This window comes from Lithobates pipiens, unplaced genomic scaffold (assembly GCF_037356315.1).
Source record: "Lithobates pipiens isolate NorthernLeopardFrog02 unplaced genomic scaffold, aLitPip1_a1.2 Scaffold_18, whole genome shotgun sequence".
NCBI classification, from domain to species: Eukaryota; Metazoa; Chordata; class Amphibia; order Anura; family Ranidae; genus Lithobates; species Lithobates pipiens.
Window position 1 is genome coordinate 638,122,710 of NW_027507758.1, and position 16,136 is coordinate 638,138,845.

The 16,136-nt window shown below is 46.2% G+C and overlaps 3 protein-coding genes across 3 annotated transcripts in view; 1 reads left to right on the forward strand and 2 right to left on the reverse strand.

The window, feature by feature from the left end:
* The window catches only part of LOC143989990 (uncharacterized), a 184,351-nt gene extending 177,378 nt beyond the window's left edge, over nt 1-6,973 (reverse strand). The window contains exons 1-3 of the mRNA XM_077490231.1: nt 1,714-6,973; nt 1,452-1,586; nt 1,240-1,363 (exon numbers count right to left, since the gene is read on the reverse strand). Of these exons, the coding sequence (XP_077346357.1) occupies nt 1,240-1,363; nt 1,452-1,586; nt 1,714-1,797 (343 nt within the window). The 5' untranslated portion in view covers nt 1,798-6,973. The remainder of the gene's footprint in view (nt 1-1,239; nt 1,364-1,451; nt 1,587-1,713) is intronic.
* The window catches only part of LOC143986898 (uncharacterized), a 1,277,526-nt gene that overhangs the window by 596,366 nt on the left and 665,024 nt on the right, over nt 1-16,136 (forward strand). The window lies entirely within an intron of this gene.
* LOC143989688 (uncharacterized) overlaps nt 1-16,136 on the reverse strand; it is a 162,172-nt gene that overhangs the window by 86,786 nt on the left and 59,250 nt on the right. The window lies entirely within an intron of this gene.

The window sequence follows — 16,136 nt, forward strand, 5'->3', positions numbered from 1 at the left end:
TAGCAAAAAATATGGATTCTAACTTGTAAACACCAAATTCCAAAAATAGGCTTAGTCATGAAAGGGTTAAAGGCACGTGCAACCAAAAATAATAGTAAGAACAATTAACTTTCTTTATTGAATTGAAACAGTGTCACATCACTAGGAACCATCTCCTGCTGTTTGTTTCAAGACTGGCTTGCTGACATCCCACCTGGCTTCTTATCGTGCTTGCGGTTTCTCTCCTTGGATCCCTGACTTCCGGCCTGGCCGATTACCCGATCTTGTTAATGAACTTTGGACTGGCTGACTACCCCATCTGGCTACAGGACTCTGGCTATTCTTGACTAAGCTTTTTCCTATTTACCTTTTATTTTTATTAATAAACAAGTGTGATTTGATTGTACTTCTGTCTCAGTTTGTTTCATGGTTTCTGATACTGACACAGACAGCAGACAACAGAACAAGTAATCCTGGGAGAATTGTTCTGTCAGAGATCTTACTAGACCCGGGTATGGGAAAGGAGACCCAAAGCACATTCGCCAGGTACCTAGATATAGTAACACCTATTCAAATTTTTACGATAGCTGAACCCCAGGATCTCCATAAATCCAGTCTAGATACATAAACTGTGTCTGCAGCACAGAGAAGGAAGATTATCGGAGAGAAATCCAGGAATACAGGACGGGGAACACAGCTCAGGAAAGCGACCAGGGGATTACAGGCTGATATCACCCAGCCCCCGCCCTACTCTGGACCAATCAGTGAGCAGTATGGGTGGAGGAATGGATTTAGTGTTAATGACCCACCTGTGCTGATCTCTGTAGGAGTGTCCTCCTCTATAAATGTCCCCGTTATTCCATCCTCCTCCATAGACTGCTGATCATCCCTCGCATACCTCTCTTCTTCTTCTGCTTTACCATCAGCATCAACTTTAGGATCTCTCAGGTCTCCACTCTGAATATATAATAAAAATGACATCAATGGTAACAATGCAGATAATGTACAGATCCTAATGATACTATCAGTGATTGTTCCTCATCTACCTGATGATGGTGGGGGATGGTGTGACCTTCCTGTGTGGAATCCCGGGAATACAGAGGACGGGGACATCTCTCTGGTGGGTCCCCATTACTGGATCCATCTGTAGGAAACACACACACTGACTGAATACATTGTTTCTATGTGTTTATCAGATGATGGGGGATCTAGGTGGAGCCTCTGTACTGCTCTCTCCTTTACAATAAAGTCTCCTCTTACCCGGTGATGTGAGGGGCGGCTGATTGTCCATCATGACGTCCTTGTAGAGATCCTTGTGTCCTTCTAAATACTCCCACTCCTCCATGGAGAAATAGACAGTGACATCCCGACACCTTATAGGAACCTGACACACACAATGATACAGTCACCATCCAGACACATCCCTTGTCTGTTACTGGATAATGTCCCAGAATTCCCAGAATCCTCCTCACCTCTCCTGTCAGCAGCTCCATCATCTTCTTGGTGACTTCTAGAATCTTCTCCATGTTGTGTCTCTCAGGTTTTAGGGAGTCACATGGAGACACTGCGATGGTCATATGATCACCTGACTTCACAAGAGGAAATCTCTGTATTGAGGAACCAATAGGAATATCATGTTAGAATTCCAGAATCCTCCTCACCTCTCCGGTCAGGTCTGTGTTTAATTAATAGAGATAAGAGTGATGTCATGTGACCTCCCAGAATCCTCCTCACCTCTCCGGTCAGCAGGTAGATGATCTCCAGGGTGAGGTTTAGTATCTTCTCAGTCATGTGACTCCGGTCCTCCTCCATCCTCATTGGTCATGTGATCTGTACAGGTTTCCCTGTAAACCAATAATTGATGACAGAGAATGATCTGGACTGTACTGGTTGTACAATATTAGGATGGGGATGTATGGAGGATAATATGAGGGAAGAACGGACCCCAGTGGGATAACACACAGAGGAAAATTCAGTTTAAGGTGTTTTGGCCCGGCAAACTCTTACCTTTGGCTTGACGAATCACAAAGTCCTTTTTCTATGTAAAACTGAAAATTTATATCAAATACTTACCGTAATTTTCCTTTCCTGATGGACTCCATGGCAGCCTACGTATGGGTTAATCCCGCCTCGCATACCTCATAGGACCCCACTCCCATAAATCTTTGCTTCTGAACAGAGACTGTGTTCCGTAATCTAGCCTACTCCAGCAAATGGGAGGGAACTCCTGCTGCCATGGAGTCCATCAGGAAAGGAAAATTACGGTAAGTATTTGATATAAATTTTCCGTTTTCCTGACAGACTCCATGGCAGCCTACGTATGGGAAATAACTAGCCATACACACCCGGGTGGGAAATTGCTGGTTAACAGAAAAAAAGGTTTAATTGGCACCGTCAACAGATAAGACATGTAAACCAAAATTAACCGAAGATAAAGAAGCCGGCTCAACACAATAATGTGCCATAAAGGTATTAATTGATGACCATGAGGCCGCTTTACAGATCACTTCTGGAGAAACATGACGAGCAGCCGCCCATGATGTTGAAACGCTCCTGGTAGAATGAGCTGTCACCGCCTATGGAGGAGCCAAACCCTTAGCTTTATAAGCCCCTTGAATAGCCTGAACAATCCAAGCTGCAATGGTTCTCGAAGAAGCACGCAATCCCTTATTCTTTCCATGGAAGTAAACAAAGAGATGATCAAAAGTCCGAAAGGGAGCTGTGGATTCTAAGTACTGTTTTAGAACTTCTCCAACATCTAAAGGATGAAGGTTAGAATCTCCGGAAGTCCGAAAAGTAGGAAGAACAATCTCCTGGTTCTCATGAAATACAGATGTGACCTTAGGATTTGACCCTAACATGGGAACCAAGACCACACGATCTGGAAAGAACGTCAGAAAGGGTTCTTTGCAACCCAGAGAGCTGATCTCGGAGACCCTCTTGGCCAATGTTATAGCCACCAGGAAGGCAGCTTTAAGAGAAAGAGCCTTGATAGATGATTGAACCATATGCTCAGGCCTTTCCTCTGAAAAGGAATCCAGGACAAAAGGAAGATCCCATTTGGAGAATCTTGTTTTTTTTCTGGGGTCTGAGTCTTATTGCTCCCCTGAAAAACTGTCTGACAAGACGGTGTTTGGCCCAGGAAACGCCAGTAAATGCAGAAATTGCCGAAATTTGAACTCGTAAGGAACTCACTGATAGTGACAGGTCTAGTCCCGTCTGTTGGAAACCCAAAATGTCTTGGATCTTCGGATTACTACAGGAACTGCCAACGGAAGAAATATAGTCAGCAAACTTCGCCCAGATTCTTTGATAGACTTTATTAGTACCTGGGCTTCTAGCATTCAGTAGAGTAGCGATAGCAGTACTTGGACATCCTAATGCTTCCAACCTTCCCCTTTCAAGAACCAGACCATCAGATGAAGATGGGCTGGGCATGGGTGAAGAGATGTTCCCTGTAGCAGGAGATCTGCCCTGGAAGGGAGAGGAACTGGATCCCGAAAACTCAGCTGCATTAGGAGCGGAAACCACGGCCTGTTGGGCCAAAATGGAGCAACTGTCACCACCTTGACTTTCTCCCACCTGAGTCTTGAAAGGAATCGCAGGATGACCGGAACTGGGGGAAATGCATAAGCCGTGCGAAACCTCCACTGATCCGTCAGTGCATCCATACCGAAGGCCTGGGGACAACGACACCTCGTATAATATTTCTCCAGCTTGAAATTGCACGGGGAGGCAAACAGGTCCACTTCTGGCAGGATCCCCAGAGACAGAATCCATGGGAATATCTCGGGATGGAGAGACCACTCGTTGTTGTCCAGGGAGAACCTTGATAGGAAGTCCGCCTGGACATTCTGAATTCCGGGGAGATAAACCGCCATCAGATTTGACAAGTTCATCTGAGCCCAAGACATGATCGGGCTTACTTCCTTCAGCAGAGAGAGACTGCGGGTGCCTCCTTGCCTCTTGATATAAGATACTGCTGTCATGTTGTCTATCCTTAGGAGAACCGAGGTCCCCGAAATCAGGTGAGAAAAGGCTTGAAGAGCACGGAGAGCAGCACAAAGCTCTAGAACATTGGATACTACCTCTTGGGCTGGAAATTCCCATACGCCCTGGGCTATTTCTGACAGACACAGGGCGCCCCAGCCCTTGTTGCTGGCGTCCGTCGTTACTGTGATTCAAGAGACAGGAGCTATGGAATGGCAATTGAGGAGGTTCTTTCGTTGGAGCCATCAGAAGAGACTCTCCCGCATGGAGGGGGTTATCCTGACCAGATGGTCTCGAGACCCCTGGTCCCATTGTAGAAGAAAACCCTTCTGAAAGGGACGCATCCTCCATTGTGCCCACTTTATCATGGGGGCTGTGGATACCATAGTGCCAATTATCTTGAGGCACTGCGAGGCTCTGAGAAGAGGAGAATGCAATGCAGGCTGAATCCTGTCTCAGATCACTGGAATTTTCTCCACCAGCAGGGAAATGGTACTTTCGACCGTGTTGAACTGGGCTCCGAGAAAAATCAAAGACTGAGTTGGGTCCAGATGACTTTTTTCCCGGTTCAACAGCCAACCGAAATCCGTGAGTGTCAAGATGACTTGAGCTCGATGTAACAGTAGCTGTTCTCTGTCTTGGGAAAGCAACAGTAGATCGTCTAGGTAATGGTGTAATCGTATACCTTTGATCCTGATTAGTGCTACCACAGCCAGTAAGAGCTTCGAAAACACTTGAGGCGATGTTGTAAGCCCGAACGGGAGACATACAAATTGAAGATGTAATTCGCCCACTGCGAACCGAAGGTACCTCTGAAACTCTTTTGCGATCGGAACATGGAAATAAGCATCCTTCAAGTCTATGGAAATCAACCAGTCACCTGGTTGTATTGACTGACGTATTGTTAGTAATGTCTCCATCTTGAATTTTTCCTTCTTGATGAAGGAGTTCAGATGCGTTAGGTCGATGACTGGTCTCCAGGAGCCATTCTTTTTGAGAACCATAAAAAGGGGGGAGTAGACCCCTTGAAATCTCTCCTCGGTTGGGACCGGAATGGCAGCACCTTGGGCCAACAGGGAATCTGTGTAAGACAGGAGTACCTTTCTTTTTTCTTCCACAAGTGGTAGGATTGTAGGAACAAACTGATAAATGGGCGGACTGTTGAATACCCAGGAATGACCTGAGGAAACCGTCTTGACAGTCCAATAGTCTTGAATCGAGCCTGCCCAGACGTGCCGAAAATGGAGTAGCCGAGACCCTACTTGCTCCGTCTGGACAGGCCCCACATCAAAAGGACTTAGAAGCCTCTCATCCCCCTGATGTAGTTGACTTAGAGGATTTTTGGCCTGAAGACTGAGTTCTTCTCCAGTTCTTCCTAAATTCCCGACCAGGCCTGTAACGGCGAGCATCTCTAGCACGCTCTTGTTCTTGTCTGGGCTGAACTTTCCTCTGACTCAAGAGGCGACGATCCTGGGGTAAGAACCCTGATTTACCCCCAGTAGCACGGGTAATGGCAGAATCAAGTTTATTCCCGAAGAGGGAGGGCCCCTCAAAGGGAATCTTACACCATGCCTGTTTAGAGGCAGGATCTGCAACTCACGGACGAAGCCACAAAGCGCGTTTCGCAGTAACTGAGAAGGGCATGACACGTGCCACTAGGCGGATAATATCAAGGGATGCTTCCCCCAAAAAGACTGATGCTAACTTCAGTTCATGTACTGGTGAACTCCGGATAAGTTCTTCTGAAACGCTTCCCAAAGCCGCACCAACATCATCCGTCCAAGACTCCATGGCTTTAGATAATGCTGCAAGAGCCAGAGCTGGCTTACAGGCCATGCCTGCAGTGATATAAATGCGCTTTAGGTCGGTGTCGATCTTCCTCTCTAAACCATCCTTGAACGAAATGGTATCTTCAAGAGGGAGTGTAACATGCCTGACCAGACGCATCAGTGCCGCATCAATAAGAGGGGCTGAGTCCAGATATTTAACGTCTTCACTTTTAAACGGGTACATTTTGGCAATCTTAGAAATCGAGGAGTTCTTCCTCTCCACTTTTCCCCATTCGTCTGAAATAATCTCACTGAGCTCACCCAAGAAGGGGAAATTCGGGCGATCCTTCTTAAGGTGCTTAAAGTACTTCCTCTGTTTAGAGGGTGCTTCAACTGGATCTTCCCATTTTAGAGCATCCTTGACCGCTCTGACCAGCTGCGGAACAAGAGAAAAATCAAAACCTGCAGTTGATTCATCAATCTCACTGTCCGAAGACTCACTTGGAGAGACACTGTGTCTGGAGGGACCCGGAATTACAGGGTCTGCGTCTACATCGACTGGAGCTGTAACGGAAGGAGGATTAAACATCCGATCAGACTCTGCTTTGTTCAGAGATTCTTGAACCACCTTCCTGACCAATGCTTCCACTTGCTGGTCTCCGGCTCCTCTTTCCTTCATAGCTCTGGAATAACAAGACTCAAAGAGAGATTTACCCTCTGCAACGTGAGATTTACAACCCCAGCAGGCTTTCTCTGAGCGACTGGAACGGTGGGTTGAATGACGACCAGATCCAGATCTTGACCGATCTCTATGGTGTCTGGAGGGTGATCTAGAGCATCTAGAACTTGACGTAGAATGACGATGTTGTAACCTAGACTGGTCAGTATCTTTGCGTGCCGACAAATGATGTTCAGACCTAGAAGGGCTAAATAGAGAAGAAAAGACTACAGCAAGAAAAAACAAAAGTAATTACCCAAAATAAAACCACAGAAGGAAATAATATTCCTACCTGCAGCGTAAGGGTTGGCCACTGGGGGGCGATGATACGTCCATAATAAAAAAGTCTGTATGCTGTAGAGATTCGAAACACCATAAGCATCCAACAGGAATCAAATAGTAAAGCTTACTGGCGAACAGAACATACCTCCAAGCAAGACACACAGCACACCGGGAAGCCGCCTTTCTCCCACAGAGCAATCCCAACCATAGCTGTATCTGACAGCTATTTAAATGTTGGCGCCGATGGTGACGTCACCACGCCCCCTGGTGTCGGTCAGCGGAGTTCGCGTGCATGCGCGATCACCGCCGTCTTCCAAAAACTGCGCACGTTCGTACCAAGCCTCGATCCGAACGAGGCAAGCACCTGCGCAGAACGAACGGAAGAGGCGGCGGACTGGAACGCAGATGCGCTCCAGCCGCCATATGTACCAGGAAATGGAAAAAAAAAGGAGATGACAAACAACACACAAAAACAGGCTGCCATAATGATAAATGATTAAATCAATACGATACCGCCACGGCACGATGCCGATCCATCCTGACTGGGGGTACTCCACCCACTGCACGAACGGGACATCAAAATAGAGGCCTCCTGCTAATAGCAAAGGATGTATGGCCAAATTGCCGCTTGCCTGCCAATGGCAGGTTAGTAAGCTCTTCATGGCATCGCATATATTGCCCGTCTCCACCCAGCTAATAGCTGGGACTGCTGGAATCCATAATCACCCTCAGGATCTTCGTGCAAACAGGACTGGACCGGAACTCTTCATAAGGTAAGCAAACACCTTGGTCCTAGAAGGAGGACAAAAAAGGAACACAGTCTCTGTTCAGAAGCAAAGATTTATGGGAGTGGGGTCCTATGAGGTATGAGAGGCGGGATTAACCCATACGTAGGCTGCCATGGAGTCTGTCAGGAAAGTCTGTTTTTCTAGTTTTTGATCTGCTGGTAAAGAAAGACAAATAATATACCCTTTATATCTAAACAAACCCCACCCCCACACCTAAATAAAAGTCATATAAGTTGTTTAAAAAAAAGACTAATAAAGAAAAAAGAATGAGAAGAATGTTCGGGCCCCATATGTGGGGAAACATTCTGCCCCTGAAGGGATTAATCTAGATTTTTCCACACTATATATGTGTGTATCATCATCTGCTGGAGATAAAAGACATCACAGTGACTATGGAGGAAGAGGACGGACATGACGGGGGGTTACTGGGTGTAAATAGAAAATAAGATCTTATTACCTCCTCTGCTGCCACTTCCAGCAACGTCTTCTCTCTGCTTCCTCCCGAATCACCTCTCACCTGGAACTTCCTGTGTGTATCTGACATCACTTCCTGTCTATATTCCATAGAGACTTCCAGTCTGGGTAGACGAGATCACCACCTTGTGGAACTCAGAGGAACTGTAGCCCTGAGAAACGTCTTGTAATGTGAACAACGGCCTTGTGCTGTGTGTGTATGTACTGTATATCCTTATAGATGGGTCATCTCCACTCCCACCAAAGGGCATAGAAATATATTATTGCTCGTGGGGGGGGGGGGGGCATTTTGGAACCTTTGATTTTGCAGTAAAATGGAAAATTGAATACTTACCTTTCCGTAATTTTCCTTTCCTGGTGCCTATCCATGGCAGCATATGCATGGTTGGTTGATCCACCCCCGGCCAACCCACAGGACCATTATAACTCTATAAAAGAGAGTGAAGCCCCACTATTTATTCTCGTAACTAGACTCAATTCAGCCACAGGAATAGAATAAGAGCAAGGGAGGGGAATATGCTGTCATGGATAGGCACCAGGAAAGGAAAATTACGTAGAACTAAGTATTCAATTTTCCATTTCCTGGTGCCTTCATGCCAGCATACGCATGGTAAATAGACGATCCCTGAAAACCCTTCTCTTCAAAGAAGCCTATCCTGCTTCTAACTAACACTGTTTTACTTCCTCCATCAGCTCGTCCCCCATAGCTATTACCTTTTGTATCAATTGCCCCTGCCTTTTTAGATTGTAAGCTCTAACGAGCAGGGCCCTCTGATTCCTCTTGTACCAAATTGTAATGTAACTGTAATGTCTGCCCTCATGTTGTAAAGTGTTGGCGCTATATAAAACCTGTATAATAATAATAATAATAATAATAAATAACTCGCTACCAAGGAGGGAACGCTGAAGACAATTGAATTTTTAATTGACTATTAAGAAAAAGAAAATTGTAAGATTTTCCTCACAAAATCCCAGGAGGTCAGACTAGCTGGATCTAGGCTGTAGTGAGCCATAAACGTGGAGAGCGAGGACCAGCTTGCTGCTTTGCAGATTATCTCAGGGGAGACCTTTGCCAAAGCTGCCCATGAAGATGAAATTCCTCTTGTTGAGTGCGCATTCACTTCCCGAGGAACAGGAAGCCCACTAGCCCGTTACGCCCTGTGTATAATTTATTTTATTTATTTCAGGTACTTATTACAATTTACGCAGCGCTTTACATATACATTGTGCATTCACATCAATCCCTGCGCTCGAGGAGCTTACAATCTAAGGTCCCTAACTCACATTCACACATATACTAGGGCCAATTTACACAAGAGCCAATTAACCTACCAACATGTCTTTGGACTGTGGCAGGAAGCCACACAATCCATCCCGCTATTGTGCACTTCGATGCTGCTTGCCCTTTCCTTGCACCACTGGGAACTGGGGCCATTGACTCTTCCTTAGAGACTCTCCACACCACCATCTATAGGGGTTGTGTCCCAGTCCGCCCAGGCACGTCAATTCCCTGCCATTTTTTTTTTGTTTTGGCATGGAGGTTCCCCTTAATATCCATACCAGACCTAAAGGGCCTGGTATGGAATTTGGGCGGCCCCCACGCAATTTTTTTTTTACATTTTGGTTCAGTGTTCCCCTTAATATTCATACCAGACCCAAAGGGACCAGTAATGGACTGGAGGGATCCCCACGCCGTTTTTTTCCAATGACTTATTTTATCTGTATTGCCGGGACCGACAATTCATTATAGCCGCGAGTAGTTTTAAATGACTTTTTTCTCCTTTAGAAATGTTATTTTGCTCTTGGACTGCTCTAAACACGGGAAACATGCGCCACTTTACCAGCATACTATAGACACTCCCCAGGTACAATTTAAAGGCATATGTTAGTGTCAAACTTACATTCGACTCGAACATCGGGCTCATCCTTAATTACAATGAGATTAATAGAGCATTGTATAGTTTTATTTTAATTTAGTTAGCACTGAAAATAGTACACACAAAAAGTTTGCTGGAACTCTGCTTTAACTTCAAGCAATTCACCATTCCACAAGCAGGCTTTCTCCCCCTTTCTAAGTTGGGTGTTTACAACTTAGAAAGTTGGGTGTTTACAACTTAGAAAGTTGGGTGTTTACAAGCCAGTGTGGGGAAGACCCCGCGGTTAGGTCACACAGTGCCATAGAGCAAAAGAAGGACACATACCAAAAGGTTAGAGAGAGCTGCTCACCCCCGAAATATATGAAAATGGGGAAGGCTCCCCTAAATTGGTGTTTTTAGGCAGCAACCATAAAAAAGAAAATAATAATGAATAGGCAATGTATGAAAAAAATCTCTGTATTTATTAATATGAAAATGATGAAATTATACAGAGATTTTTTCATACATTGCCTATTCGTTTTTATTTTTTTATTTGTTATGGTTGCTGCCTAAACACCCCAATTTAGGGGAGCCTTTCCCATTTTCGCACAGTGCCATAGAAGCCAATTCCATAATTGAATAAGAGACCAAAAAAGTGGCACCACGTACAAGTGGTACCCCAAGGAAAACAGTAACTAAGTCCCATACTATCTCGCCACTGTTCCTCGTGTAGTCAGGGCATCCAGGGGGCTCTACATATCTTTTCATTGTAAACTTTAAATGTATAGCCTGTTGCCCTCTCACAGAGCTTACACATATTAACCCCATATCTGGAGCATGTGCTCGAGAGATAATGCTTGTGTGCAAGGCAGCCAGCAAAATAGATTCATCTACACAGACATTTTGTTGGGGCGTATACACATCAGCAAATTTCTGGGAGAGGTAATTTATGAGGGTCCATTTTATAGAGTTGATCATATTCAGGGTCACCCTCAAGATGACAGAGTGTGTGATCACTAAAATGTATGAAATGCATTGTTGTCTCATATTGTTTACTGGTCATTGCACCAGAGAACACAGGCATATGATCAGGGGCGGACTGACCAGTCGGTCACTCGGGCGCCGCCCGAGGGCCCGAGGTCATTGGGGGCCCGGTCTCGGCCACATGAGAGGCCACTTGAAGCGGCTGTGCCCGTATCACATGCCGCGATCATGCCGATTACAATACGGCGCGCTGCTCCCCGCCGGCCCCTCCTTCCCTCCCGTCCGTCCCAGGTGATGTCACAACGCATACAGTACAAGCACCGGGGAATGGACGGGGGGGAGCAGCGCGGAGTTAGCCGTATTGTAATCGGCATGAGATACGGCACAGCAGAAGAGTGCAGGGGCCGGCGGGGAGCTGCGCCGTTAAAAGTATTATCGGCATCCGCCGGTAAGTAAAGCCTGGGTCTGCTACAAGTTCTGGGGGGGGTGGCGGTACAGATGCATGGGGCCCTGCATCCCCCCAACCCAGTGTCCTCCCCGTGTGTGTGTCCTCCCCGTGTGTGTGTCCTCCCCTGTGTCTGTGTGTCCTCCCCTGTGTGTGTGTCCCTGTGCCCTCCCGTGTGTGTGTGTCCCGTATGTGTGTGAGTGTCCCCGTATGTGTGTGTGTGTGAGTGTCCCCGTATGTGTGTGAGTGAGTGTGAGAGTGTCCCCATATGTGTATGAGTGAGTGTCCCCGTGTGTGTGTGTGTGTGTGTGTGTGTGTGAGTGTCCCCGTATGTGTGTGTGTGTGTGTACCCATATGTGTGTGTCCCCGTATGTGTGTGTGAGTGTGTGTGTCCCCGTATGTGTGTGTGTCCGTATGTGTGTGTGAGTGTGTGTGTGTGTCCCCGTGTGTGTGTGTGTGTCCCCGTATGTTCGTGTTAGTGTGTGTGAGTGTCCCCGTATGTGTGTGTGTGTGTGTGTGTGTGAGTGTCCCCGTATGTGTGTGTGAGTGTCCCCGTGTGTGAGTGTCCCCGTGTGTGAGTGTCCCCATGTGTGAGTGTCCCCGTATATGTGTGTGTGTGTGTCCCTGTGTGTGTGTGTGTGTGTGTGTCCCCGTATGTGTGTGTGTGTCCCTGTATATATGTGTGAGTGTCCCCGTATATGTGTGTGAGTGTCCCCGTGTGTGTGTGTGTCCCGTGTGTGTGTGTGTGAGTGTCCCCGTGTGAGTGTTCCCATATGTGTGTGTGTGTGTGTGTGTGTGTATCCCCCTGTGTGTTTGTGTGTGTGTGTGTGTCCCCCTGTGTGTGTGTGTTGTGTGTGTGTGTGTGTGTGAGAGTGTGTCCTCCCCCCCTGTGTGAGTGTGCGTGTCCCCCTGTGTGTGTGCGTGAGTGTATCCTTGTGTGTGTCCCCCCCGTGTGTGGTGTGTGTGTGTGTGTCTCCCTGTGTGAGAGTGTGTCCCCCTGTGTGTGGTGTGTGAGTGTCCCCCTGTGTGTGTGCGTGAGTGTATCCTCGTGTGTGTCCCCCCCCGTGTGTGGTGTGTGTGTGTGTGTGTCTCCCTGTGTGAGAGTGTGTCCCCCTGTGTGTGGTGTGTGAGTGTCCACCTGTGTGTGTGTGTGTGTCTCCCTGTGTTTGTGTGAGTGCGTGTGCGTTCTCCCTCCAGTTTCCCCCTGTGTGCTCCCCCCCTTGTCTCCCTGGCAAGGTGTGGCGCCCAAGGGGGCCCCATGAGCTTCTATTGCCCGGGGGCCCCATTAGTTGTCAGTCCGCCCCTGCATATGATGAATACGGCCTGTGGACCACAATTCTTTCATATTTGTTAACTATGATAGGTTTCCATGCAAATTGTCTGGCAAGGTTTAAATTTGGGTTGGTGGTGGTGTATTGTTGTGCCTATAAATTGGTTTGGCCCACAATTAAATTATACAAAGCTTCCATGAAAAACGGCAACAATTTAATTTTTTTTTCAAAAAACCAAGAGGAGTTAAATTTGCTGTTTCCACCTGAATTCCGGGTTGAGCAGTGAATGGGGGGGGGGGGGGGGGGGAGTACGGTTGTTTCAGAATCTTTAGGCTGCAGATCAGGACTTGCAAGCACATCAGGAAGCACACTATGGGCTCCATGGGCCTGTTTTCCAATTCTTGGTGGCTGAGGGATGCTACTAGTGCTAGCCACCTTATCAGCTTGGACTGCACTAATAGAACTCTCCACCTCACTACCTTGGACTGCTGATGTGTAAAATGCCAGGATGTACTAAGCTGCTGGTACCTGCCAGTTCACCAGAAGATAGTGAGGCACTAATACTTGGACTAGTCATGCATTCTGAGCACTTCAGCTACCCGGAGTCGGGTACTCTTGACCTTAGCAGGGACCTCCTTCTCCATCACCTGAGCTTCCCATTAGGGTGCTGCTTTTCTACAGGCTTATATTCTGAGGTTGATTCTGTCAGAGAGGCTTCTCCTTCGCTCTCAGCTGACATGCTCAGATTCCTGTAGTCCTCTTCTTTAGTGTACCTTGGTTAGGACATTTTGGGCACTAAATTTACAGGTAGCTAGTAGGACTCATGGGAAAAAGAGCTCCTGGCTGTCAGGGACTGCTTGAACCGCTACAAATAAATGTCACCTGCTAGTACTAGCAGAGATCAGGCCTGATCTTTCTAATGCTGTGGTTTTGTATGCAATGTATCACAGGTGACATGGTCTACTTGTTGGGTGGGGAGGAAGGGCTAAATGCAAGTGCTGGCAGTGAACTGAGCTGATCCTGCTAACACTATGTTTTTGGGGACAGTATACTAAGAGGTCACTAATATAGTTCTGATCGTGATCAATATATTGATCCATACATACCCGATACCAGTAATAATGACGGTGATCAGTGACCTATAGCGTGAGTCCGGTAGTGTGCGGGCAATCTAATGCTAGCTTACCCTGGCTGTGAAGGGCACTAACTGACCTTGATGCTCACTATTGACAATAATACAGTGAACTGCTCCTGCAAGGAATGGCAGCGGTGGGTCAGCGAGGGGGCCCACACACGTGCGTTCTGAATTCTGAAGTATTGAGTCACGTACAGGGGTGGACTGACAACTCATGGGGCCCCCGGGCAATAGAAGATTATGTGGCCCCCAGGCATGGAGATTATGGGGCCAAACAGTATACACACAAAGACACACAGTATACACACAGACTACACATACACACACTGAAAAGGTACTGGAGAGGTGGGGCAGCTATAATCTTGGGATTTAAAAAAAACACAGATTTTTACATACTGTCCCTGGTTTTATTGAGGCTGGCAACTCTCGTGGGGACCCCTAGTGGCATGGGGCCCTCGGGCAGTGCCCGAGTGCCCCAATGGTCAGTCCGCTCCTGGTGACGTACAAGTATGCCGCTTTGCATGCAGTACATTGCAGGTGGATGGCAACTAGATTAAAAAAATTATGTTATTAGACTATTTGTTGCACCTTATGTACTAAATAAACTTGCGCTAAGTGAAATATTAAATAAGCTGCAGCAGCTATTTCAAAAGGTTCTAGAACCTCAAGAATGAATATGGGGATTACCAGCGCTAGCAGAATATTAGACAACAATTGATAATATGTTCAAAAACATTAACAGTGATAATATTATCAAATTCCAAAAATATATATAATCATAATAAAGTGCTCCAAAATAAAGTGCTTCTGTGGTTCAGGATAAAGTGCCACACTCCCCTCTTGTGACCCCACTCACCAGAGTTAATGGACTCTCAGCTTTGCAGTCTGCAGTCAAGAAAGCTGGATGTCCTTGATGATGCCTTGGAGGAGGGGCGAAACACAGTGACGCATTTTCGGTTTTGTAAACCCAGTGATGCAATGTCCATGGAACGCACACCGTCAAGACGCCAAGCCAAGGTACTGAAATGGGTACAAAAATGTTCACTGGCCTATCCTAACCTTTATGTCAAAGAATGGGAGAACCCAGTGTTTGGGGATGAGTCCTTGTCAGGGTACCTCACCAACAACATTGGTTGGTTTAGGTACATTGATGATGTCCTCCGGATTGGCATTGAGAACCTCAGAACAATGGCAGGTTTGTAGATTTATTGGGATACAATTAATACAATATGACATTTCTGTGTACCTACAATGCTATGACCATTACACTTTTGGATGTGACTATCCAAAATACAGAAACCTTTGTATTTGTGCTGATATTGTGTGGCTTGGGGGTGTTTTAATGTTTAATCTAAAGTACACTCTAGTGTCTGATGTTCGTTGGCTCCCGTGTTCTGATTTTTGTCACTTTGGGTGCCCCCCCAAGGTCAGCCTGCCTTATGGACTGGAAACACTCCCTTTTAGACACTTGGGATAGTGTGTGAGGTGGCTTCGTGCTCTGCCCATGATGGTGTCACATACCCATGTGCATCATGACAATTTTGTATGTTGCAATTTTCTTGTGTGTCATGGTGCTTCTGATGTGCAGATATAATGACGTCACACCAACGATGTGCCTTTGGCTGTATTTTCCCAGAGGGAGGGACTGGGTTAGACAATGGAATACCTAACATCAGGGAAAAGGGGCAGGAATTATATTTGCCATTCTCCGCCTCTCTGGATGCCATCTTTACTACCTGGTCAGATATTTAAGGGTGGTGTACACTACTGTGAGTTGGGCAGTCTCTGAGGAAGTTGGGATATCAATTAAACTGCTCAGACGTCAGCCTTCCCCCCTATGATGGATAGATTTTTGTTCTTACACCTGGAATGAAGGTCCTTGGATGTAAAGTTCCATGACAGTGAGTGGACTTTTATGAGCTCCTAGTAATATGGGTGACATCCAAGCCTTGCATAGATTGTCTCAGTGGTCCCCTGAGCAATGTTTATATGGACATTTGTACATTAATAATTACAGGCTAAATCCAACTGGAGACACTGTACAAGTTATATATGTAGTCTCGTAGTTCCTGTGGAATTCCATGTGCAGACATTTCTACTTATTTATATTTATATACAAATAAGTTTATATATAAATTTATATATAAATAATATTTATATACTCTATATACTCTATTATTATTTTACAGGATTTATAGAGCACCAACAGTTTGCACAGCACTTTACAATCCAAAGGGAGACAGTACAGTTACAATACAAAAAAGTTAAGAGGGTCCTGCTCATAGGAACTTACAATCTAATGGTGTTGGGCAAGTTGTACAAAAGGTAATAACTGTGGGGGGAGGGAGCTTATGGAGCTATTAAAAGTTAATTTGTTAGTTGGAGGTGTGAGATGAGTCTACCTATGATAAATGACAGGCTAAATCCACCTTGAGACTTCCTCCA